Below are 23652 nucleotides of genomic sequence, written 5' to 3' on the forward strand. Positions count from 1 at the left end.
TGCCTTCAGCTGTTTTCCACCGGAGTACCCCTCTAAAATGGTCACTGTCATTTCAAACAACTTCATATAATAATCTATAGGATTCCTAACATTTTGTAAATCACTTCAATTACCAAAAATTACTCATTACCCCAGAAAAAAACACATTTTTTTTTTCAAATCAACTGGTGCCAGAAAATTAGACAGATTTGCAAATGACTTCTATTTAAAAATCTTAACCCTTCCAGTACTTATCAGCTGCTGTATAGTATACTACAGAGAAAAATTGTATGTTTTTTTTTTTTTAACTGGATAGCAGGAGGGTCCTCACATACCTCCCCGCTGTCCAATGGTGTTCTGCTGCTCCATTTCTGCTCAGCAGACTGGAGCAGCAGAGCACCGATAACTTATCAATGCTATGGCATAGCATTGATCAGTATATGCAATCAAAAGATTTCATGGTATAGCCCAAAACTGTACAAAAAAAAAATTATAATAGTTTATTAACCCCTTCCTAATAAAAGTTTGAATCCCCCCCCACCTTTTCCCATTATTAAATAAAATAAAACGTCCAAACGATTAAAATATAAGGGTAGTTAAACTGCACAGTCGATGGCGTACATGTAAAAAAATACCAAAGTCCAAAATTGGGCATTTTCAGTCACTTCATATATAATAAAATAGTACCGATAAAAACTACAGACCACGGCACAAAAAATTTGCCCTCATATAGCCCCACATGCGAAAAAAAAAAAGTTTAGGGGTCAGAAGATGCCATTTTAAACATACCGTATATACTCGAGTATAGGCCGAGTTTTTCAGCACGATTTTTCGTGCTGAAAACACCCCCCTCGGCTTATACTCGAGTGAACTCCCCCACCCGCAGTGGTCTTCAATCTGCGGACCTCCAGAGGTTTCAAAACTACAACTCCCAGCAAGCCCGGGCAGCCATCGGCTGTCCGGGCTTGCTGGGAGTTGTAGTTTTGAAACCTCCGGAGGTCCGCAGGTTGAAGACCACTGCGGCCTTCAACATCATCCAGCCCCCTCTCACCCCCTTTAGTTCTGAGTACTCACCTCCGCTCGGCGCTGGTCCGGTCCTGCAGGACTGTCCGGTGAGGAGGTGGTCCGGTGGGATAGTGTTCCGGGCTGCTATCTTCACCGGGGAGGCCTCTTCTAAGCGCTTCGGGCCCGGCCTCAGAATAGTCACGTTGCCGTGACAACGACGCAGAGGTGCGTTCATTGCCAACGTAATTCTGCGTCATTGTCAAGGCAACGGCTCTATTCCGGGCCGGAAGCGCGGAGAAGAGGCGCCCCCGGTGAAGATAGCAGCCCGGACCACCTCCCCACCGGACCACCTCCTCTCCGGACAGCCCTGCAGGACCGGACCAGCGCCGAGCGGAGGTGAGTACTCAGAACTAAAGGGGGTGAGAGGGGGCTGGATGATGTTGAAGGCCGCAGTGGTCTTCAACCTGCGGACCTCCGGAGGTTTCAAAACTACAACTCCCAGCAAGCCCGGACAGCCGATGGCTGCCCGGGCTTGCTGGGAGTTGTAGTTTTGAAACCTCTGGAGGTCCGCAGGTTGAAGACCACTGAGGGCGAATGATGAGAAGAGGATGATGAAGGGGGGGGTGTGGGATGATAAGGGGATGATGAAGGGGGGATGTGTGGGATAAGGGGATGATGAAGGGGGGATGTGCGGGATGATAAGGGGATGATGAAGGGGGGATGTGTGGGATGATGAAGGGGGGATGTGTGGGATGATAAGGGGATGATGAAGGGGGGATGTGTGGGATGATAAGGGGATGATGAAGGGGGGATGTGTGGGATGATGACAAGGGGATGATGATGAGGATGTTAATGACGGGTCTGGATGATGACAGGGGGGGGGATGAGGTATTTCCCACCCTAGGCTTATACTCGAGTCAATAACTTTTCCTGGGATTTTGGGTTGAAATTAGGGGTCTCGGCTTATACTCGGGTCGGCTTATACTCGAGTATATACGGTAATTTTGGCGCATGTAGTTATTTTTTTTAAAGTAGTAAAATAAAATTAAACCTACATAAATGAGGTATCCTTGTAATTGTATGGACCTACACAATAAAAAAAAAAAAAGGTGTCACTTTTACCGAAAAGTGCACTGCGTAGAAACAGAAGCCCTCATAAGTTCCAAAATGTTTTTTTTTACGTCACCCCACAAATACATTATTTTATTTTTTTTGGTACGCCGCAGATTGTTATAAAATAAGTGATGTCAGTACAAAGTATAATTGGTGATGCAAAAAAAGAAGCCCTTATGTGGGTCTGTAGGTGGAAAATTGAAAAGAGTCAGGCTAAATTTCCACTTTTTTTTTTCTGGCAGTTTTTGAGCCAAAGTCAATACAGTTTTCCAAAAACTGCCAGAAAAAAAACAAGTGGAAACTTAACCTTAGGATTTTTAGATGGGAAGGAGAAACAAAAAAAAAAGTGCAAAAAAACTAAATTGGCCTCATCCTTAAAGGGGTATTCCGCCCCTAGACATCTTATCCCCTATCCAAAGGATAGGGGATAAGATGTCAGATCACCGCGGTCCCGCTGCTGGGGAGATCCGGGATCCCCGCTGCGGCACCCCGCTATCATTACAGCACAGAGCGAGTTCGCTCTGTGCGTAATGACGGGCGATACGGGGGACGGAGCAGCGTGATGTCATGGCGCCGCCCCTCGTGACATCACGGCCCGTCCCCTTAATGCAAGTCTATGGGAGGGGGCGTGACGACCGCCACGCCCTCTCCCATAGACTTGTACTGAAAGGGGTGGGCCATGACATCACGAGGGGCGGAGCCGTGGCGTAACGATGCTCCGGCCCCTGTACCGCCCATCATTACATGCAGAGCGAACTCGCTCTGTGCTGTAATGATAGCGCAGTGCCGCAGCGGGGATCCCAGGGGTCCCCAGCAGCGGGACCGTGGCGATCTGACATCTTATGCCCTATCCTTTGGATAGGGGATAACATGCCTAGGGGCGGAATACCCCTTTAAGGTCAAAATGGGCATCATCCCCAAGGGGTTAAACTGAGCATGTAGTCAAACAATACATTTTTAGAAATGGTTGTACATTGGAAAAATGTTTAATTTCACATAATGCATCAGTGTAGAGATTATATATACATATATATATATATATATATATATAGATAGATATATTTGTGGTAAAACCCCTTTAATCTTAATTTGTACATATTTATCATAATACTATGTACTGTTGGACAACTGCTATAGAAGGGAGTAATGATCCCCTAAAGACAACTAACTTGTACCAAACATTGCTTCACATGGCACCAATTGCTGCCTGCAGCAGTCTTCTCTCTATGGATAAAAAGGTGTAAAATGGATATCTGAATTTATTTTTTATTTTTTTTTGAAGTCTGATGTCTCTACAATAACATCTAGAAGAAAATATCAGCTACAAATAATAACTGCAGGCCATGTGATATGTTGCCTATCATCTTGAAGCCGATTGATTCAGTATAATAAATAGATTCACACGTCATTCTATTAACACTTCTTTAAAAATAAAAATATTTATATACATTATTTTGTATACAGTATATATTTATTTCATTCATTTTTAAGGCAAAAATTGTGAAACCGCTGGTCAGGAGGATTCAAATGTTCAAACCAATGCTCTTCTACTGCCATCTAGTGGAAGAAGTAGTGCAGTAATTCAATAAGACTCAAAGCAACCAGGTTACTATAAAACATACATATACCTACACTGCATAAACAATCAAAAATGCATTCAGATGACTCCCGCCTGGGGCTGCATTCTGGATGGTCTCCACCCTTGCTGGGTCCCTTTGTTATGAGTTTGTTTGACCCCCTTTTCTATGTTTCCCTTCTCAACCCCCCCCCCCCTTTTTTTTTTCTCTTAGTTTTGTCTCCCGTGTTTCTTTGGTGTCCTGCCTTTACTTCTTTTCTCTTGATTTGCTTTGTCTTGTTGACTGTCTATTGTACATGGTCTACATAGCACGTCCTCCCGTATACCTTCTTGCCTGGACAACTCCTGCTCCTCATCTGCTCTGCTCTCTCCCCTCCACTATTTCTATATTTTGTCCTGGCGAAGAGGGTACCCTCATTACACCTTTCCTTCATACTTGTCATTCCTGTAATAGCCTGGTTTTATTGCTATGTACCTTATTGTTCTTTATATCTCTTGTTTTGTTCTGTATTGTGGCCTACCAGGCCATTGTCCTATTGCAATGCATATTCATTTTGGTTTCTGTAGCCTTTGATTTAAAAAAAATATAAAAATGCATTAAGATGTGATTTTCTTGCGATTGTAGCATCCATATTACAGAGGTAGCAATAGGTCTTCCTCCAGTACACCTGAGTTTTAGATTACTGAAGCATTTTCTGTGTGAATGGAGAACACACCCCACATGTATAAGTGTTTTCCAAAGCATAAATTCGTAAAATGTCTTGCAGATTTTGAATCCTCTATGAAGATGAAAATCCACAGCATATCTGCAAGGCAAATTGACATGCTGAGGATTTACATTCATCACATAGGAGTCGTGTTATATGCCACACGAGGTAGTACCGTATTACAGGAATAGCAAAGTGGATGAGATTTTGATAAGCATCTGTTTTCTGTAGAGCAGCTGTTCTGTATAAAGACATCTTTAGACTGTCCTATCCATTTAAATGGGTCTTGTGAGAAATTGGTGTGTATGCTGCAGAAGCAAGGCCATTCAGATGTATAAAACTGATTTTAAGTCACAGAAATGTGTGCAATAATTCTGCAACGTGTGAATGGACCCTTAGGGGGGCCATGCACACTAAGGATTTTAGTTCAGAGCAGAATCTGCTTGCAGGAGAGTCCCATTGATCTCAATGGGATCATGCTGCTCTGTGCACACTACAGAAATTCCGTAGCAGTACTTCAGACACACAATCGGATTCTACCGAATGAATGAGCATGTTCATTCATCTGGAAAAGTCTATTGTCTTGTGGGACTTTGAATGACAAAGGTTAATTGCTGCAGCAAATTCTGCATGACACTGCCCCAAAACCCAGGCGATGCCGATCCGCTGATGCAATTCAGCAAGGAAATTCCTTCTGAATTTCAGTGGTGTGCATGGACCCTTAGGCAAGGTTCACACTGTGGAATTTCTGCCGGAGTTCGAGCCGGCGGCACTAGGACAGCACGGACTACATTGCCGTCCCCATAGATGGCAATGCATTTCTGAGCAGATCTCACAAAAGATCCACCCAGAAATGCATTGCAGTCTATGGGGGCAGCAATGCAGTCTGCTCGGTCCTAGCGCCGCCGGCTCAATCTCCGGCAGAAATTCTGCAATGTGAACCTAGCCTTAGACCTGTTTGGTGCATTCCTAGTTTAGAATAAAGAAAGGAGCATTAAAAAAAAGTTATTAAAATAAAAAAAAAAACTACTGTAATAAAAATAAGTGGTCAGGATTATATCCAGTTATAAGAAAGCAAACTGCAATGGGACACACAAAATAAAAAAAATGAAAATAGAGAATACAAAATATACAGCCACAGCTTTAATATTACTAGAATTTAGGGGGGTGGGGTGAAGTAATGTTCAGGCTTGTCAAGCATATCTCATCTCTTTCTCTGTTTTTTAAATTTATAAACAGCTGCAGAATTCACGGTTTCTTTCTTCACTTTCACTTTTTTTCTTTTATCCTAAAAAGAACAAAAAAAATGTCCATGAGTTTCATATATTACCATCATGCACAGAGTATATATATATATATATATATATATATATATATATATATATATATATATATATATATATATATATATATATATATATATATATATATATATATATATATATATATATCTATCTAATCTGGTCCCCACCACCATGGAACAGTGTTTCCCAAACAGGGTGTCGTTCAGGAATTGCAAAACTACAACTCCCAGCATGCCCAGACTCCCAGCCAAGGCTGTCTGGGCATGCTGGGAGCTGTAGTTTTGAAACAGCTGGAGGAGCCCTTGTTGGGAAACACTTCTATAGGATGAGTGAATCCTCACCTGAAGATCTTTGCGTGCCTGGATTTTCTGAGTTATGACAAACATTTTCCTTTCTCTTTCTATCCTTTGATTCAGAATCTCATACTGTTGCCGCCTTTGTTTAGCCAGTTTCTGTAGAAAGAAAAAAAGCACACAGTTATCACATTGAAGATTCGTTCCCTGCCTGACATTGTTTGGTCTTATATGGTAAGTACATCCTGGACATATTTTAAGCGTAATTCCAATATATCACTGATTTGGAATTTAGAGCTGGAATAGCTTTTTGAGCGCCCGTTAGCTCTGCAGTCTTGACAGCACCCATCTTTAGTGCAAGAACCAGTGTAATGGGATTCTGTTTTATGCTGGTTCTTGCACTGGAGGTGGGTGCTATGGAGCTCGATCTGGAAGCACAGTTTTCTAACAATATCACCTGATCCAATGCTCTCCCCCAGGTCTGCTGCAACAATGGCATACACTTGGATCACATGATGATGCAGCCAATCACATGCTGCACATGGTGGCAGAGGCTGCTAATGCCAGTGACTGAAGCTTTATGTGAATAATGTACATGACATTGTAGCAAGGCTCGGCAGGGGAGTTTGTTTCCCCCCCCCCCTTTTTATAGGGTCTATCTGCGCAGATTTGATGCGCAGGATTTCAAGCTGTGTTCAGTTTACATTGAAATCTGCAGCAAAAAGTCCTGCGCATCAAATCTGCACAGAATACTGTACGTGTGAATAGACCATTAAAGGGGTATTCTGGCTTTATACATCTTATCCCCTAACCAAAGGAAAGGGGATAAGATTTAGGATTGCATTCATTGCCGGGCGCTGCCTCCGAGACGGGGACGTGACGCCATGGCCACGCCCACTAGTGACGTCACAACACGCCCCCCTCCATTCATGTCTATGGGAGGGGGCATGACGGAAGCAGCACCAGGCACAGAATGCCGGGGGCTGCACAGAGATTGCGGGGTCCCCAGCGGCGGGACCCCTGCGATCATAAATCGTATTCCCCATCCTTTGGCTAGGGGATAAGATGTATAAAGCTGGAATACCCCTTTAACCCCTTAACGACCACGGACGTAAATGTACATCCTGGTTTGGTGGTACTTCGCGCACCAGGATGTACATTTACATCCTGTGTATGACCGCTCGCATCAGAGCGGTGCTCGCATCATACACGGCAGCCGGGGACCCGCCGGTAATGGCAGACATCTGCGGTCGTGCGGATGTCCGCCATTAACCCCTCAGATGCTGTGATCAGTACAGATCACGGCATCTGCGGCAATGCGCATTTTAAAATAGATGATCTGATCGACTGCAGTGCTGCCGCGGCGATCCGATCATCTGTAATGGCGGACAGAGGTCCCCTCACCTGCCTCCATCTGTCTCCTGCTCTGATCTGAGATCGAGCAGAGGATCACCAATAATACTGATCAGTGCTATGTCCTATGCATAGCACTGAACAGTATTAGCAATCAAATGATTGCTATAGATAGTCCCCTATGGGGACATGAAAAGTTTAAAAAATCCCCTCCCCCAATAAAAATGAAAATTGTCAGTTTTTCCCATTTTACCCCCAAAAAGCGTAAAATAATTTTTTCTATAAACATAGTTGGTATGTCCGCATGCGTAAATGTCCGAACTATGAAAAGATAATGTTAATAATGTTACATTTTATGGTAAAATGAGTGGTTTCATTACAAAGTACAATTGGTCACGCAAAAAACAAGCCCTTATATGGGTCTGTAGATGGAAATATAAAAGAGTTATGGATTTTAGAAGGCAAGGAGGAAAAAGCAAAAACGCTAAAATAGAATTGGCCTGGTCCTTAAGGTTAAAATGGGCTTGGTCATTAAGGGGTCAAGCCATTTCTATAGCATGGTCAATACAAATCAAAATCCCAATTAATTCCTTACATATAGGGAACAACAAAGAGATGCAATGATCATCACGAGTAAAAAAAAAAAAATGTCTTACTTTTAACTCCTTCATTTTTGTGGGCCCCTTTATTGTCTGATTGTGTAACGTTTCTAAGGTAGGTCTGTTGTATACTCTGTCAACCAACTCTGGAACAGTGTTCAATCGTTCTGATAGGTCAAAGTTGCGTACTGCATGAAAGAAACAAAACCTAAGATAAACAAGATTTAAAAGTATTGTCCAGTGAGGGGTTTACAAATATACCTTTAGGGAAGAATTATTTGTTATCCTCAGATCGTGCTGCTAAGTGACATTTTAGCTTAGTTCTATTAGAGCAGAGCTGTGATCTGTGACTACAGCTTACATGGCGAGATCATCTGAATGGGCCAACTACAGTGGTCCATCACTGATTTACAGTAGCACACCAAGAAATGATCAATCATCAATTTTATTAGCACAAATGTATGGAAAAAAGAAAAAACACACATTGCACACACAGTAATTCATCAATAAATGACAAACCACATTAAAACCATTTAAAAATCTGGCTCACAAGAACCAGTACACAACCTAGGGGAGGGGCCATGAACCCCCTCACCTAAACTGACACCCATCCTCAAATGTTGTAAATAACTTTACCAACATAAACTCGGTCTAAAAACAATACTATAACAATACATAGGATGTAAAACCTTAAACAGCATATATTACAATGCTAAACGTCTATACAAGAGACAATCCATAAAGTGCAGGTTCCCGTACAATATATATTATAAAGTGCCTACAAATATCATAGTAAGGTATAATGGTAGATCACAATCACAATAATACAGCTAGAGGCAATGGACTAATACTTGCACATCCTAAAGTCCCATTTAGAAACATGCGTCCCAGACCGGAGTCAGATAATGCATGATGGAAAAAAATTAGAGGACGGGGTCACCAGGTGATTAATTGGTTCCAGGACGACCATTTTATGTTGAAACCATTGTATGTTGAGACCATATGGAAACCTGGTATTGGTTCTGAAGCCCCAAAATGTCAACCAAAAATAGGAAAAAGTGAGGATTAAGCAAAAATAAGTAGATAACTAATATAGATAAAGCAAATCCTTACATATAAAAGTAAGAAAGAGCTGCTGGGAGCTGTAAATCACTGTCTATGTTAGAGGACAGAGGCTTCTCCAGGGTCAGGTACAGTACACACAGTGTCCTAAAAAAGTAACATGGAGCTGCCCCACCTGGAGCAGCTATCCCTGGTACAGGTAAAGAGTAGTACAGAACATGTAATACCTCCCTGTACTGTAAGGGGCGCTACCAGACAGCCAGTCAGTGCATGCACTTCAGTCATACAGGTGTTTTACCAGTGAATGCCCATTCTGATTGGTCAGTTCTTCCAGCCAATGACATGTTTCACAGATCTGGACTGTCTGTAGCATTGTATGTTGAGTCTGGTTTCAAGTTACAATGGTTCAGTAAAGACCATTGTAAGTTGGGGGATCACTGTATAATGTAAGTGAACAACCAAGATGAATGATCCAGCAATTATTTATGTGGCCTATCAGTCACAATAACTGAACTGTGTAAAGGCTCCTTTCATAGTAAGGACTTTTAAACCTCCATTAAAAAATAAGATGATTTAGGATCATTGCAAAATGATATATCCCCTTTAACCCATCTAGGACACAGAGCTCCCTAGGACTTAAGGACCCAGGGCATTCAGCAGGCATCCTGTGACAACGCCTTAGACCCCCCCACCCCATGTCGGCGATCGTCACAGATAGGTGGTAGACTCTCTCCTAGGACTGTATCCAACTTTTCCAGCCCACCGGAGCACCTGAAAGCTGAACTAATTTATGCAGGCTTAAGTCAGCAACTGCCGAGCCGAGAAGTTTGTGACGAATCGAATCACTAACTTCACTCATCTCTACTTTTGGCTATGCTCTGGGTCATCATTTTGGGAACATAAATGGCATATCAGTAGTACACTTCATTCATTCCTGAAAAATAAATTTCGGTAACACCAGTCTGTTCCAAATGTCAAGTCCCCCATATACACCCTCCACAGGTGGCGTACTGTCTGTAATAGGGTCACATGTGGGCGTTTCTTTTTCTTATTTTCTGCTGAATACATGGAACCGTCAGCTACTGATATGCCATAGGCCTCAAATGCAAACATAGCTCTAAGACTCGAGCCCTGTTATGGCCCGCACAGCATTTTATGTCCACATATGGGGTATTTCCATACTCCGATTCAATGAGGTTATAGAATTTGGGGTCCATTTTCTCCTATTACCCTTTGTGCAAATGAAAAATTTGGGGTAACGCCGGCATTTTTGTGAAAAAAAATATATATATGTATATATTTTGTCATTTTACGGCCCACTGTTCAAAATACCTGTGAGGTTTAAATACTAACTGTACCCTTGTTAAGTTCCTTGATGGGGCAGTTTCCAAAATAATGGCACTTGAGGGGGGGGGGGGTCCCGCTGTTCTAGCACCATGGTAGCTCTGTAAACGCTCAAGGCCGCTGACCAATTCCAGCAAAATTGTCCAAAAGCTGAAGGACGCTCTTGCTCTGAGGTCTGGTGTGCACCCGCAGAGCAGTTTACACCCAAAGAAATGTATTTACAAATTGTGGGGGACATTTTCTCCAGTTACCACTTGTGAATATGAAAAATGACCCCAGCATTTTTGTGTTTATATATAAAACAAAATAAAACCCCCAAAAAATAAAAATTATTTTTTTCCTTTTCACATCCCACTTTAATGAACATTTACGAAACACCTGTGGGGTGTTAAGGCTCACTGTACCCCTTGTTACGTTCCTCGAGGGGTGTCGTTTTCCAAAATAGTAGGCCATGTGTTTTTTTTTTTTTTTTTTGCTGTTCTGGCACCATAGGGGCTTCCTAAATGTGACATGCCCCCCCCAAAAACCATTTCAGCAAAATTCTCTCTCCAAAAGCCAAATGTGACTTCTTCTCTTCTGAGCATTGTAGTACACCCGCAGAGCACTTTACATCCACATATGGGGTATTTCCATACACAAAAGAAATGGGGTTACAAATTTTGGGGGGCCTTTTCTCCTATTACCTCTTGTAAAAATGATACATTTGGGGGGAAAAAATGCATTTTAATAAAATAAATTCTATTAACACATTCGACTTTACCGAAAAGTTGTCAATCACCTGTGGGGTGTTAAGGCTCACTGGACCCCTTGTTACATGCCTTGAGGGGTGTAGTTTCCAAAATAGCATGCCATGTGGGTTTGTTTTGCTGTTCTGGCACCATAGGGGCTTCCTAAATGCGACATGCCCCTCAAAAACCATTTCAGCAAAATTCACTCTCCAAAATCCCATTGTCGCTCCTTCCCTTCTGAGCCCTCTAGTGCACCCACAGAGCACTTTACATTCACATATGGGGCATTTCCTTACTTGAAAGAAATTGGGTTACAAATTTTGGGGGGGCTTTTTATTTTACCCCTGGTAAAAATTCAAAAACTGTGTCTACAAGAACATGCGAATGCAAAAAATGAAGATTTTGAATTTTCTCCTTTACTTTGCTGCTATTCCTGTTAAACTTCCTGAACGTCACTGACTACTTTGAGTGCAGTTTCCATAATGGGGTATTGCTAATATAAAGGCCCTTCAAATTCACTTAAAAACTGAACTGGTCCCTGAAAAAAAAAAATCTGAATTTGAAAATTTTGTGAAAAATTGGAACATTACTGCTGAACATTGAAGCCCTCTGATGTCTTCCAAAAGTAAAAACATGTCAACTTTATGATGCAAACAAAGTAGACATATTGTATATGTGAATCAATATATCATTTATTTGGGATGTCCATTTTCCTTATAAGCAGAGAGTTTCAAAGTTAGAAAAATGCTACATTTTCTAATTTTTCACCAAGAAATGATGCAAGTATCGACAAACATTTACCACTAATATAAAGTAGAATATGTTACAAAAACAATCTCTGAATCAGAATGACTAGGAAAAGCATCCCAGAGTTATTAATGCTTAAAGTGACAGTGGTCAAATGTGCAAAAAATGTTCTGGTCCATAAGGTCATAATGGGCTGTGTCCTTACGTGGTTAATAACTAAATACATACAGGATTGTGCTGTTAAGGGTCTATGGAGTGGGCCCAGCTATTTAGACTGTTTAAATGTGGCTACCAATGCTTACTGTTGGTGGTACAGCAGGCGAATCAGTTCCCTGCGACATGAAGATGGGAAGCCGATTCATTATCATGGCAGCCCAAGGACTGTACTAGGCCTGCATTGCTACCATGAACTATCTATTGCGACAGCCAGCCTGTGCCAGGCTGTAGCAACAAAGTTCAAATTTAAAGGAGTACTCCACTGGAAAACATTTTTTTTTTTTTTTTTTAATCAACTGGTGCCAGGAAGTTAAACAGATTTGTAAATGACTTCAATAAAAAAATCTTAATCCTTCCAGTATTTAACAGCTGCTGTTATAATCCACAGAAAGTTCTTTTCTTTTTGAATTTCCTTTCTGCCTGACAACAGTGCTCTCTGCTGACACCTCTGTCCATTTTAGGAACTCTCCAGAGCAGGATAGGTTTTCTATGGGGATTTACTCCTACTCTGGACAGTTCCTAAAATGGACAGAGGTGTCAGCAGAGAGCATTGTGGAAGAGAAGGAGAGAGCACACTGTGCAGCTTAAGCATGCATATATATATATGATACCACTGGTATACACAGGCAGCCTCCGGACCCGATAAATAACAACGAAGCACCTGCGGGGTGCACACACTAGATAAAGTATCAAACAATACAATGAAAGAGAGTAGCGTGCACTCACCGCGGGTAAACAGCTGCAGGCCCGAGGTCCGGGATCACCGCGGCATAGACTGAGACGGTAAGGGGCGCTCAGAGGCTACGCCGGCTATTTCGGACGTAGGAACGTCCTTCTTCCAGCCTCCTTGGAGGCTGGAAGAAGGACGTTCCTACGTCCGAAATAGCCGGCGTAGCCTCTGAGCGCCCCTTCCCGTCTCCGTCTATGCCGCGGTGATCCCGGACCTCGGGCCTGCAGCTGTTTACCCGCGGTGAGTGCACGCTACTCTCTTTCATTGTATAATTTACAAATCTGTTTAACTTTCTGGCACCAGTTGATTTAAAAAAATGTGGACAAGGCAAGTATACAGATGGTAATGTGATCACTCTATTTATAGGGGTATTGGTCCCTACTAGTATGACAGGGATCCAATTAGGCGCCTTGATATGACCTCACATTTCAACATACTAGTAAAAAATATCTAAAGTAAGTTCTTTTACATATAGATAATGAGGATACAGTTAATGATGCATCCTAAGTGGAACAATAAAATAATAAAACAGTAAGGGAGCAAACTGCATAGAATGGGTCTTTAAGTCAGTGACCTGGGATGAAGAATGCCAGTAGTAGCATAAGGCGGAGGTGGGGTGGGGGAAAGAAAAAGAAAAGGAGAGTCGAACTGGATTTTTAAAATGAAATCTCTGGTTCCATATGGCCTGAATGAGGGCATTGAAAGTATCTATTAACACACTTCACTACCACGTTTCCAACTTGACATTTAGGATATCATCTTTTCCCCCCCAACCTTCCCCACCCACCCTCTCATATGCCATCCCCCCCCTCTTATGCGACTTCTTGCATCATTCTTCCTCCCAGGTCACTGACTTAAAGACCTATTCAAAGCAATTTGCTCCCTCTTTGCTCTATGCAATTTTCTCATTCCGGAACAGCATCGCTCCGGCTTCCTCATTTTACTATTCATCCTAAAACAGCCCTTTTCTATAGTAATATTCAGTTACATTCATTGTCTTCCACACTATCAGCGACCCCTGCTGTTAAACATCTGTACAGCTAGTTAATCCAAAATCCCACCCCACCCCCCTTCTTTTCCCAATCACTTCCATAAAATACCAACCCATTACTACTATGCCTTTAGTCTCCCATGTACCATCATATATGCTTAAATTACCATACACACTTTCACATTCCAATGATACCATTTCATTTTAAATATTACCCCTCACACCTTATATACTCCACTGTTCAATTCATGTCAGACACATCATCATTCACACCTATAAATTCTAAATATTACCCCTCATATCTTAAAGGTCATATACTATATCTCATGGCCATTTACATCATTTTTGCACTCTAGTGTAGTCCATCATCATGTATTTCAGTAGCACGCACACACATGTTCCATTTAACATGCCAACATAGTCACACTCCTTCCCCGGAGCGGACACAGACACGTCTACAGTTTACCTTTTAATCCTGACTTGTGCATGCGCCAACTTACAACGGACCAGTGCAAGTAATATTGTAATACTGCATCTAAGTTATTTACACTAACACCACTAGAACATATTCACATAGGATTTGTGAAACATACGAGTGAGGAGTCCGGCGATGTACATTGCAGTGCAGTGGAGAGCGGAGCCTGACAGCGTGTCCGCAGCACTGTATGTCAGACACGCTGATTCCAGACTCGCTCCGCTAATTCATGTCTATAAGGAAATGTTTTACGGTTTCATTATTCTATTGTTCCACTTAGGATGCACCATTCACTGTATCCTCATCTATATGTAAAAACTTACTATAGATATTTTTTACTAGTATGTTGAAATCTGTCATGTCATATCAAGGTGCCTAAATGGATCCCTGTCATACCAATACCCCTATAAATAGAGTGATCGCATTACCATCTGTATACTTGCCTTGTCCACACTGAGAAAGGGGCTTATGTTCCAAAACACGTCTGTTTTAGGGCTATCAGAATAAACTAAGCTTTTTAACCCCTTAAGGACTCAGCCCATTTTGGCCTTAAGGACTCAGACAATTAAATTTTTACGTTTTCATTTTTTCCTCCTCGCCTTCTAAAAATCATAACTCTTTTATATTTTCATCCACAGACTAGTATGAGGGCTTGTTTTTTGCGCGACCAGTTGTCCTTTGTAATGACATCACTCATTATATCATAAAATGTATGGCGCAACCAAAAAACACTATTTTTGTGGGGAAATTAAAACGAAAAACGCAATTTTGCTAATTTTGGAAGATTTTGTTTTCACGCCGTACAATTTATGGTAAAAATGACGTGTGTTCTTTATTCTGAGGGTCAATACGATTAAAATGATACCCATTATTATATACTTTTATATTATTGTTGCGCTTTAAAAAAATCACAAACTTTTTAACCAAATTAGTACGTTTATAATCCCTTTATTTTGATGACCTCTAACTTTTTTATTTTTCCGTATAAGTGGCGGTATGGGGGCTCATTTTTTGCGCCATGATCTGTACTTTTTTTTGATACCACATTTGCATATTGCATATAAAAAACTTTTAATACATTTTTTATAATTTTTTTTTAATAAAATGTATTAAAAAAGTAGGAATTTTTGACTTTTTTTATTTTTTTTCGTTCACGCCGTTCACCGTACGGGATCATTAACATTTTATTTTAATAGTTCGGACATTTACGCACGCGGCGATACCAAATATGTCTATAAAAAATGTTTTTTTACGCTTTTTGGGGGTAAAATAGGAAAAAACGGACGTTTTACTTTTTTATTGGGGGAGGGGATTTTTCCCTTTTTTTTACTTTTACATTTACATTTTTTTACATTTTTTTTTTACACTTGAATAGTCCCCATAGGGGACTATTCATAGCAATACCATGATTGCTAATACTGATCTGTTCTATGTATAGGACATAGAACAGATCAGTATTATCGGTCATCTCCTGCTCTGGTCTGCTCGATCACAGACCAGAGCAGGAGACGCCGGGAGCCGCACGGAGGAAGGAGAGGGGACCTCTGTGCGGCGTTATGAATGATCGGATCCCCGCAGCAGCGCTGCGGGCGATCCGATCATTCATTCAAATCGCGCACTGCCGCAGATGCCGGGATCTGTATTGATACCGGCACCTGAGGGGTTAATGGCAGACGTCCGCGAGATCGCGGGCGTCGGCCATTGCCGGCGGGTCCCTGGCTGCGATCAGTAGCCGGGATCAGTCGCGCATGACACGGGCATCGCTCCGATGCCCGCGGTTATGCTTAGGACGTAAATGTACGTCCTGGTGCGTTAAGTACCACCTCACCAGGACGTACATTTACGTCCTGCGTCCTTAAGGGGTTAAAGACACCTGGATCTCCTGCTGTTAATTTCCGACACGGTTGCGCCGTTAGACCAGGTAATTTTTACCTCCTATCCACAGAGCATTCTACTGCATCTTCGGCTGAGGATTCCTCCCTGTCCGATCACCGGGTGGCTACACCGTATAACGCAGCACAGGCCTACAAGCTGTTGTGTCCATTACACAACAGCAAAAAGGTGAGTGAAATACCTCACTGCCCTGTGCAGACTTTACCAATACTATTTTGATATACTACCCCATGAGAAGATTAGAACCACATTATTATACATATACACACACATATTTTGCTAGCAGCGGGACCCAACAGAGAACAGCACTGGTGATGTCACTAAGCTCCGCCCATGCACCAAGTCGGGAACGGAACTGAAGATAATGAAGATTACCGGAGAACGATAGCAAGGAACGGGACAAGGTAAGTACCATTGTCATCAGTGTCACCTTCACTGCATGTCTGTCTGTACCAACAGGTTAGTCCAGGTGACACTGATGGCGGTGATAGGACTCAGGACCCCAGGACAGGCAGGGGGAGAGAAGCGGGTGGCGGCGGTCTCTGGCACCGCAAAAGCCGCTGCAGTTCATTGATTTAAAGTGCACGCTTTAAATCAATGATCTGCAGCGGTGTCGCCGCCCCCCCCCGGTGGGAATAAATAGCGATGGGCATAAATAGCCGTTAACTTATACCGGTATAAGTTATCGGCTATCGGCCCTAACCTCCACAGAGTATCGGCCCTAAAAAAAAATGATATCGGTTGACCCCTAGTTAAAAGGGCTATATTTGGACCCCCCCCCCCCCTTGCTGCAGCAGTAGGTCGTCATGCACTCCATTTATTGTCTATAGGAGCGCCAGAGATAGAGTACATTGCTCAGGGATAGAGTACATTGCACAGGGAAACAACCATTTCAATACTCAGGGACCAGCCCTTTATATGCATAAGGCTTTTTCCACACTGAAGTCGTCACACGGCAGTGCCCGGGGAAATAGCAAGAGAAAAATTACTGCTTGTGCTGTCTTTTTCTCCTGCTATACCCATCAAAAGATAACAGCGCCTGGCAGTCCCACTGCCAGGACCAGTTGTTGCCCATTGCTCTCTGTCATGAGAACAGCCGTTAAAGTCACACAAAAAAAGAAAAGGAAAAAACAAAAAAAAAACGACTTTTAACGGCTGCCGTTCTCGATGGGTAGCAACAGCAGTGTGAAAGGGGCCTAAGACATGTACATATATGACCCTGTTACATTATAGTTTGGGTTTCAGCCATTCTGCCAGATATTGCACCGCATTACTATAAAAAGGTGTAGTAGACCTAACGTACCAATGAAGCACATTGCAAAAAACACAGGATTTCTTGCCAAAATTCCATTGTTCAAACATCCAAAATTTATTAAAGCACGATTAAAAAAGAATCCGTTTTAACAATATTTTTTTGGAAGAGCTGGAATTTTGGTGGTGAGCTGATTCTCTTTTTTTGTGTTATATAGACCTAACGTACACTACATGTGACCAGATGGCTTGCATTACGCTGGTATAAATTTTATTTACAGGACACAAAAACCTTATTTTTGTGTTTTTGTTGTCTCAAAACTTCTATAAATTAGAAGCATACGGACTATTAGACAATCATCCACTGAACTTATAAGTATGGAGCAGTATACGTCAGAATACTTTGACAGTATCCTGATTTTCACTGGTAGCGGAGACCCAAAACACAATGTAAATGAGGCCTGAATGCAAAAGACCACCATAAAGTGTCTACTGTACCATTGTCCGACTGCTCCTTATTCATAATACTTTAAACGAGGAGGCGATTTTATATGCTAAAAATAACACTGCTTGGATTACTGAAAGAAAAAAGGTACACTTGCCTTCTCTCTTGGTGTCACAGAAGAAAGTATGCTTGTTCTTAGGCTTTCCTTCAACATCCAGCAGATGGAGCTCGGACTTGAGGCGTTCAATTTTCTGTAAACGTAAAGCATCATGCATCATCAAGCTGCGTACCACAAAGGTGTAGTCACTTCATGAAATATATAGAGGAAGGTGAGGTTATCACCTGCACCAGCACAGAATCAGGCAAATTTTTTGGCACAAGCCCAGTTGCAGCGGACTGCCATCACTTTCAATGGGATTTTGCTGCAATGTGCACATGGCGAAGGTGTCAGATCCACACAGTTTAGTTTAAATGGGCACTGTCCTTTAAACTTTTTTTTTTTTTTTTTTTTTTACACACGTATAGATTAGTAGAACAAGCTGCGAGAAGCACGTAGCATCCCAGCTCTCTCACGGGACTAGGACTTAATGTAATGTAAGTCTTATGGGACCCTCTCGTTCAAAAAGATGCAGAGCTGGGAGAGAAATACGCAGTAGCGAGCTTCTCTCCTCACTTTTTCTACTGATGGGTCAGGGTCTAAATGTGCAGACCCCAACCGATCAGTAGAATAAGCAGGGAGAGAAACTCCCTACAGCACACTTGTCTCCCAGATTTATATCTATATGAGAAAAATGGGATAAAAAAAAAAAAATTTAAAACTTATCAGGTCCATCTTGTCCCTAGGAACATCATTTTAACTTGATTTTTGCAGGCAAAACTGCTAACACATACAGATCTTTTAAATGACAAAAATGCTTTCCTATCCCATGTACTAAAGTGGCCTTTCAGAATGTTTCCAGATGCTGTCTGCCAGCAATTCATCATTATTATCAAGGTTATAGGGTGGAAAGACTTTCAACCAGTGTTCTAGCATATTAAATGGACTTTATCTGATCAATAATATAGCTATGTAGATTGCTGTTCATTTGATGGGGTAACATTTTCTCAGAAATGTGTCTACTTGCCCCTGACCAACAGCATTAGATCTATTTTATCTCCCTGAAAATAATACACTCAAATTCAAAGGGTAACTAAGCAGAGCTGTCAACTGAGTAGAAGTGCCATAAAACTGTGCGCTCCCTGAATACACAGCTGAAGGATATGCCAAACTGAAAAGGGTGGGCAGCGGGATGTAACAACGTATGTTGTTCTAGTTTTGTTTGTATGGAAGCAAACTGAAAATACAGTATACCGTTACATAACTGTTAAAAGAGCACAACATGCCGTCAAGTTACAAGCAATTCCTCTGCCGCCCATTTTAACTATATTTCACTAGGATGCAATACATTTAAGAATATGTTGCCCATAACAACTAATACATATGACTTACCTTAGCCTCCGCTACTCTCTTCATTTCCACATACTTGATGTCCTGCGTCCTCATTATTTTAAGCTGCTCATCTGTGACTTCTTCTGGCTTCTGCTTTATCACATGGACTCCATCCTTCAGAAACAGCAAAGATAAGAAATAATCACACCTTTGATATATTTTATTGGCTATGATGTGAATCAATCATTTCATATAAGCAGCCTAGAAGAGTATCAATAATGTCTCAGTTAGTTAAGGAGTCACATTTCAATTGAAACAGCATGTGCAGGTGAAATATATTCTAACATATTATCCACTGAAAGAAAGGGTTATCAATGTTTGTACATAGTGGAAATATAATCTGCTTTGATAGCAATATACAAGGGCTTAAAGGGGTACTCCAGCCTTTCAAAACATATCCCTTATCCACAGAATGGGGATAAGTGTCTAATAGTGGGATGTCCGAAAGCTGGGACCCTGCAATCGACAGAACGAAGCCTGAAACTCCCTGTAATTGGAGCACAAGGTAGACATGCCCCCCTCTGTGCACCTCTATAGGAGTTCCAGAAATACACATATGCTGTACTCTGCTGTCTTCAGCGCTCCCATAGAGAATGTGTGTCGACCCTGTGATACATGCATCCGGCACTGTCCTGAAGATCGAGGGGGTACCAGTGATCAAGTGGATGGGGGATACGTTTGGAGTACCATTTTAAAAGGGGTACTCCACCCCTAGACATCTTATCCCCTATCCAAAGGATAGGGGATAAGATGTCTGATGGCGGGGGTCCGCCCCCATGTGGCAGCCACCTGTAACGGCTTCCGGAACCGCTGGCGGACCTCAGGCTAATACCATCCCAACCACGAGAACGGAAGATCGTGATATTACAACTCCGCGTCCGTGTGATGTCAAGTCCGCCCCCTCAATGCAAGTCTATGGGAGGGGGCGTGACAGCTGTCATGTCCCCTCCAATAGACTTGCATTGAGGGGGCGGGTGTGACTTCACACGGGTAAAGAGTCGTCACGATCTTCCGTTGTCGTGGTCGGGATGGTATTAACCTGAGGGCCTCCAGCGGTTCCGGAAGCCGTTACAGGTGGGTGCTGCATGATAGAATGCGGGGGTCCCCAGCGGTGGGACCCCCGCCATCAGACATCTTATCCCCTATCCTTTGGATAGGGGATAAGATATTTAGGGGTGGAGTACCCCTTTAAACAAAAAAAGATTTGAATAGGATTGTGGCTGTGCACCGGTGTCACAGTACTGTTCCTCATAAACCATGGCAAAGCCTACATGATCAGAGAGCTGTAATGCCATGCTACAAAGTCACAAGCTGTCAAAGGGTTAAATCATCTTCACTTTTATAAATATTCTGACACACCATAATGTCACAAACATCAATAGTGTGGTTCATGACCTAAAGCACGTGCCTCAATTTTGATGGACTGGATACTTGAAAAATCGATGGGTGCAAGAATTTTGTGATTTTTTGAAAATTGTATCTGCACTGAAAGTGGCATTAAATAGAAAAACAAATCAAAACCACAGACTTTTACTCAACTTTGACTCCATTGCTGCTCCAGTGTCCCCTGACAACCATGCAGCAATGAAGTCCTGTACATTTTTCACATGACACTGCAGCTGTAGACTAGTCTGTGCTGGACATCACTAATCATGTGAACAATGTATGTGACGCTGATGCAGCAGACCCAGTGGGGGACACTGGAGTGGTAGTGGCTCTGGGAGTGAGAAAGGTTTTTTTTTTTTTTTTTTTTTTTTATTCCAGATCCAGGCTAAAGACTACTAAAACTTCAGGAAAACCCCTCTAAACTATTAAACAGTCTGTACTTTATTTCTTGCAGGGACACTTTGGATAGATGACCAGATGTATCTAAGATACCATGAATAATAACACAATCAGTTACCTGCAGTTTAGTGGAGGTCATTTTAAAGTAGAATTCATCTGGATTCTTTTCAAGGGCTTTCTTCCGCAAGGCATCGAGTGTCTTTTTCTTCTTCCGATAGTCTCTGGATTAAAAAAATAAATAAAAAATTTCCACAGCAGAAATTTCAAACAAATCACTAGTTCAACACGAACTTGGCAACTGTAACTGCTGTAAAGGTGCATAGAAAAAATATGACATACTGCAGAAATTACAATATAAAGCATTGTTGTCATTCATATATCCAGACATGTCAAACGTTTATATAAATGACAGTAATTTTACATGAAGACAGAGGATCTGCTTCATATTTTCTGCAACTGATTTTGCTACCTATTCAAGTCAGTGGGTCACAAAATCAGCAGCAGAAAATAAGCAGCAGATTCAGTTTGTTTGACCCTACCCTTAAGGCTCGTTCACACAAGCGGATTTTTCCCAGCCGATCTGCTGCTATTTATTTTCTGCTGCTTATTTTTATCATTGACTTACCAGCAGCAAAAAGGTGCAAAAAAATAAAGCAGCTGAAAATCTGCTGCAAAACACGCACTAAAATACACATCAAAATCTGCTCGTGTGAATGAGCCCTAAGTGTGGATGCACACATACAGTATGCTTCACATATCTGATGTTCAAAATTTGAAGCTGCAAATTTTATGCTGCAGAGTTCAATGAAAACTAAATGACTGAACATAGCTTTAAAATATATGGAGGATACATGTGAACAAAATATTAAGAAGGATTTAGCACACATTGGAAACAAGTGGCTTATACTTAAACTAGTAAATACTACGTAAAATGTCAAAGGTTTAGATTGCATCCGGTCTCCATCCTAAAACCTGCTGTGACTTATACCCGAGTGAAGTGTAAATGATGTACTCTATAGACATTGATGGAGCACATCGGTTGGATCTTGCAGTCGGCTGGGGAGTGAAGCACACTTCGCCCAGCTATAACTCACAATCGGAGTGGGTATGAATGACAGTAAGGCTTTAAAGGGGCACTCCGGCCTTTAAAATGTATCCCCTATAAGTGTCTGATCAAGGGGATCTGATCCCAATTCTCCCAGCTGCATGGAGTGAGGAGTTGGCGTGTGCTCCATGCATTGTCTAAGAAAGCGCCAGACATACACGAGTTCGTATACTTCCAATGCTTCCACAGAGAATGCGCAGAGCACGTACCGACTCCACACTTCAAACAGGAGATTTTGGGCCCTGTTCTGGAGAACATGTGGATAGGGGATACTTTTTAAATGCAAGAGTACCCCTTTAAGTGACAATGTGACCTCGGTGCCTCTAGGGCAGTATTTTCCAAAACTACAACTTCCAGCATGCCAGGACATTCTTGTGCTGTCCGGACATGTTGGGAGTTGTAGTTTTGCAATAGCTTATAGACACCCTGGTTGGGAAACACTTCCCTAGAATATCACTATGTTCTGTATACCCAGTATATACTGACATCACACACTGTATACTCACTCAGCACGGAGCTTGTAGTCTTTCTTCTTCTCCAGAAGCCCTAGATTTTTACGGAAGCCCGGCTAGACAAAAAAAGACAAGAGTTATAGTTTATCTTTATGGATTCCCACGTATCATTGTTTCAGCCAATGACAGCCCTGCTGGTCCTTGACTCCCTTACCTGTGACCTCTCCCTATGGTTCTTCTGCCGGGACTTCAACGCTTTCCTAAAAGATGCAGACATTTTGAAGACGGGAGTTTACAGGCAACCCACAACTAACATAGGAACCACGCGTCTGTCTGAACTTCCGGCGCGTCGTGTGACGTTCACTACTTCCGGTTAGACGTCGGGCGTTGCGTTCCACGGCTTCCTGGAATGTACAGCGGTCTTGTAGTATGTGTTGACTGCCGACAGGTGGCGCTATCAGCTCTAGTTGAAGCCTTTGTGTTTAATATTAGGAATCGTTATGGTGATTTTTTTTATTCCCGATCTGCCTGTGTAGCGGAATGTATATAATGTATTTGCATAATTGGTAATTCTCTACATATATTATCGAAATGGCTAGAGCAGTGTTTCCCAACCAGGGTGCCTCCAGCTGTTGCAAAACTACAACTCCCAGCATGCCCGGACAGCCAAAGGCTGTCCGGGCATTCTGGGAGTTGTAGTTTTGCAACAGCTGGAGGCACCCTGGTTGGGAAACACTGGTCTTATTCGGCAGCTTCTTATTCACTGAAGTTGGTTTCTTATTCGGCAGCTTCTTATTCACTGAAGTTGGTTTCTTATTCGGCAGCTTTTTATTCACTGAAGTTGGTTTCTTATTCGGCAGCTTCTTATTCGCTGAAGTTGTTTCTTATTCGGCAGCTTCTTAGTCACTGAAGTTGGTTTCTTATTCGGCAGCTTCTTATTCACTGAAGTTGGTTTCTTATTCGGCAGCTTCTTATTCACTGAAGTTGGTTTCTTATTCGGCAGCTTCTTA

At 42.1% G+C, this 23652-nt stretch overlaps 1 protein-coding gene across 1 annotated transcript; it reads right to left on the reverse strand.

Annotated features, from left to right (window-relative positions):
- Positions 1 to 5248: 5248 nt before the first annotated feature.
- UTP11 (UTP11 small subunit processome component) lies at positions 5249 to 23015 on the reverse strand. The gene is made up of 8 exons (XM_056557095.1): positions 22857 to 23015; positions 22697 to 22758; positions 21204 to 21306; positions 19301 to 19414; positions 17969 to 18062; positions 7987 to 8117; positions 6026 to 6136; positions 5249 to 5668 (listed from the first exon to the last, which is right to left on the reverse strand). Exons 1-8 carry the CDS (start codon positions 22917 to 22919, stop codon positions 5585 to 5587), a joined length of 762 nt encoding a protein of 253 aa, XP_056413070.1. The 5' UTR covers positions 22920 to 23015; the 3' UTR covers positions 5249 to 5584.
- Positions 23016 to 23652: the final 637 nt, after the last annotated feature.

Source organism: Hyla sarda, chromosome 2 (genome assembly GCF_029499605.1).
Source record: "Hyla sarda isolate aHylSar1 chromosome 2, aHylSar1.hap1, whole genome shotgun sequence".
NCBI classification, from domain to species: Eukaryota; Metazoa; Chordata; class Amphibia; order Anura; family Hylidae; genus Hyla; species Hyla sarda.

What these genes read in the sequence shown, in the direction of transcription:
- UTP11 (XM_056557095.1), bottom strand. Translation starts at nt 22,919, where the DNA reads ATGTCTGCATCTTTTAGGAAAGCGTTGAAGTCCCGGCAGAAGAACCAT. An exon ending in CAAAAATGAAGGAGTTAAAA is followed by an intron (nt 6,137 to 7,986) that starts GTAAGACATTTT and finishes TTCTTTCTACAG; the next exon opens with AAACTGGCTAAACAAAGGCG. An exon ending in AGGCACGCAAAGATCTTCAG is followed by an intron (nt 5,669 to 6,025) that starts GTGAGGATTCAC and finishes TGTTCTTTTTAG; the next exon opens with GATAAAAGAAAAAAAGTGAA.